This window comes from Coturnix japonica, chromosome 3 (assembly GCF_001577835.2).
Source record: "Coturnix japonica isolate 7356 chromosome 3, Coturnix japonica 2.1, whole genome shotgun sequence".
NCBI lineage: Eukaryota > Metazoa > Chordata > Aves > Galliformes > Phasianidae > Coturnix > Coturnix japonica.
Genome location: NC_029518.1, coordinates 50,455,909 through 50,459,528, shown reverse-complemented (window position 1 = coordinate 50,459,528; position 3,620 = coordinate 50,455,909). Strand labels below are relative to the sequence as shown.

The following is a 3,620-nucleotide window of genomic DNA, read 5'->3' as shown; positions in this document are numbered from 1 at the left end:
TTTACTAGATCAGGTTGCCCAGGGCCCCGTCCAACCTGGTCTTGAACACCTCCAAGGACGGGGCATCCACAACCTCCCTGGGCAACCTGTTCCAGGGCCTAACCACTCTCCTAGGGAAGAACTTCCCCCTAACATCCAACCTAAATCTTCCCTCTTTCAACTTAAAACCACTTCCCCGTGTCCTGCTATTGTCAGACCTTTCGAAGAGTTATCCTTTCATTTCGAAGAGTTATCCTCATGTTTACCCACCCACCTTTCAAAACTCAGCAAGGTCAAAACATAATTCAAGATCTCCTTCAACTTAAGTTTGAAACAGTTTCAGCCAAAAAAGCAAGACTCCTATCCAGTTACTCAAAGATACCCATAGACCTCATCCATTTGCTGCCCAGGGAGGTGGTGGAGTCTCCTTCTCTGGAGATATTCAAGACCCGCCTGGACACCTACCTGTGTGACGTGGTGTAGGGAACCTGCTTTGGCAGGGGGTTGGACTCGATGATCTCTAGAGGTCCCTTGCAACCCCTACAATTCTGTGATTCTGTGATTCAAATTTTAAGAAACATATCAGGAAACATAATCAGAAAGTAAATTATTCTCTATTAAAAATATACGCATATCCTGGTACTACATATACTTTGAAAATAAACTTACATTTTTCACCAAGAATAATGAAATACATAATGGAATAGTGAAATATTTCTGAAGACGTTACTGCATATGCTTGACAAGTTCACAAATACTGTTTGCTTCTTTTTTCACAGAATCACAGAATTGTAGGGGTTGGAAGGGACCTCTAGAGATCATCGAGTCCAACCCCCCTGCCAAAGCAGGTTCCCTACACCACGTCACACAGGTAGGTGTCCAGGTGGGTCTTGAATATCTTCAGAGGAGACTCCACCACCTCCCTGGGCAGCCTGTTCCAGTGCTCCGTCACCCTCACTGTAAAGAAGTTCTTGCACACATTCGTGTGGAACTTCCTATGCTGAAGTTTCAGCCCATTACCCCTAGTCCTGTCCCCACGCACTACTGAAAAGAGACCAGCCTCACCACTATGGCCCCCACACCTCAAGTATTTATAAACTTGGATCAAATCCCCTTTTTTTTAAAGAAAGAGGAAAAAGTAGCTAGAAGTTACACAGGAATTTGGTACTCCAGTACCAACTCAAAGGCCACAGAACTAGGATATTACAAACACTGTATCCATCCAAAAAAGGAACAGATTGAGATGTGAAAGGTTAATTTTACTCTCAACGCATCTCTAGACCACAGATAAATTCCACAGCATCAACAGCTATCTTGCCAAAATACTCCGCAGGAATTCAGCAGATTTCAGCTCAGAACTCATTCAGTTCTGAACACACAACCTCAAAAAATGCTCAGAAACAGAATACAGTTACATTAAGGCTGAAAATCCTTCCTCAGGGCTCCGAAGCCTTCCTACAAAAAGGAGACCAAAAATACGCAGATATTTACTTTAGAAGACCAAGAACTGGGCTAAACAAAGCAGAATACATACATGTATTCTAAGTAACTTAGCAAGATTGCACGTGACTACAAAAGTAATATATGACGGAAGTATACAGACCACACATATGCACACCTGTAATTAAATCTGATGTGTAATGCAACAGTAGAACTTCAGAGCAGCAATACAGGCCTCATAAGGTTAAATCAATTTATAGAATCTCAGCAAGATGAGTTAAAAGAATTCCTGATCTAAGTAAAAGCACCAAAGTGAGTTCTACAGGTTGTACACTCACACAGAGGGCAGAGGCCCAGTTAAGAGCAACATTACAGCCAACATCTTTGATGAAGTAAATGCCTGTCGAGGCTGAAAAAATTCAGCACAAAAACTCCCAACCCAGGCTAAGGTTGGGCTTCTAGTAGGTAAACTTGGAGAGCAAGGCAGCTCACACTACAGTAATGGAAAATGCAGATTGAAATGATTTCTCTCAAAAGTCCAAATTCATGGCACAAAACCCGATCTCTGAACTTTGCACCTGTTCACTCAGAAGAGCGGAGACAGGGAGAAATATATTCTGCATTCTTTTGTACCTGACGAAGTAGCTGCTTCCATACTAACATATTATCTAGAACACCAGTATAAAGTGGAACTGTGCCCATTTTTTCACAACACAAGCCAACACAAATAAAACCCTTCAGCCAATGGGCACAAAGGGCAGTTTGCTTGTATTAATGGGACAGGACACAAAAAAAGTCACTTTACTATAAGCTGAAATTCATACACGAGATCTTATTCACTCCATACAAACTTGAGTACAATATAACAGAAATATCTGATTCTTCCTTAGCTGCTCAGGTCTATGATTCAGAACTATGCCTCGCAGAATCACAGAATGACCCGGGTTGGAAGGGACCTCAAGGATCATGTAGTTCCAACCCCCCTGCCTGGCAGGGCCACCAAACACACTCCTTTACTAGATCAGGTGGCCCAGGGCCCCGTCCAACCTGGTCTTGAACACCTCCAAGGACGGGGCATCCACAACCTCCCTGGGCAGCCTGTTCCAGGACCTAACCACTCTCCTAGTGAAGAACTTCCCCCTAACATCCAAAATTCTCTCCTACACAGAAGTGTTGCCGCTGTACAGACGTTGTCACTTATCCATAATATACCAGTAACAACTTGCTGCACTGAAACTGGACCCATAAACTTCCAAAAGACTCAAGAGAGGCTCAGTCACACCGTCACTGGCTTTAAGCGACTCCCACGCCTCTGAAAATCGCTCAGCCTCGGCAGCCCCGGGCCGGGCAGCAAAGCGTTTCCCGCTGACGACGAGGCAGCCCATCGGCGGCGGGCGGGAAGCGGCGGGGGGGCCGAGGGGAGCGGGGCGAGGCCTCCCACGGCGCCTCGTCCAACCCCCGCGTAGGGGAGGGGAAGGGAGCAGCTGCTTTTCCCCTCCCACCGGCCCGACGATCCCCCGCGCCCTCGCCTCGAGCCTCGCGGTCTCCTCAAGGGCCCGCCGGGAAAGGGCTGCGGGCCGGGGCTGCGTGAAGGGAGGGTGGTTGGCAGGCCCGAAGCGGGATCGGCGTCGGATATAACCGCCGGCTCCTGCTCGCCACTACCTTCGTCGTAGTTGTAGCCTCGGACGTTCCTGTGCCGGGACATGATGGCGGCGGCCGCGTCGCTCGCCCGCTGACGCTGGGTCGATGGGCCTAAGACGCCATGTTGGTCTCTGCCGGGTCGCGCAGAAGCCCAATGCGCAAGCGCACCGAGCGCACTTCCGGCCGCGCCGCGGCTTCGCGCATGCGCAGCGTTGTCCGGCAGATGCGGCGCGTGCTGATCGGCGGGAGCGGGGCGGGGCGGGGCGGGGTGGAGGCGCCTCCGCCCTCACAGCAGGAGGAGGGAGGGAGGGCTGGGTGTCAGTGTGCATTGAGGTGTCCAAATGGCAATGGGAGTGTAACCTGCCCTTAGGGGGAAGTTCTTTACCAGGAGAGTGGTTAGGCCCTGGAACAGGCTGCCCAGGGAGGTTGTGGATGCCCCGTCCTTGGAGGTGTTCAAGACCAGGTTGGACGGGGCCCTGAGTAACCTGATCTAGTAAAGGTGTATGTTTGGTGGCACTGCCAGGCAGGGGGGTTGGAACTACATGATCCTTGAGGTCCCT

General features: G+C 49.6%; 1 protein-coding gene across 4 annotated transcripts in view; it reads right to left on the bottom strand.

Annotated features, from left to right (window-relative positions):
- The window catches only part of HBS1L (HBS1 like translational GTPase), a 62,488-nt gene extending 59,239 nt beyond the window's left edge, over positions 1 to 3,249 (bottom strand). For 2 of the 4 annotated variants that reach the window (XM_032443390.1, XM_015858431.2), the window contains exon 1: positions 3,082 to 3,231. In XM_032443390.1, the coding sequence (XP_032299281.1) occupies positions 3,082 to 3,124 (43 nt within the window). In that variant the 5' untranslated portion in view covers positions 3,125 to 3,231. Of the gene's footprint in view, positions 1 to 3,081 lie in introns of all 4 variants that reach the window. The other 2 variants (XM_032443388.1, XM_032443389.1) reach the window with 2 other exon arrangements.
- Between the last annotated feature and the right edge of the window lie 371 nt (positions 3,250 to 3,620).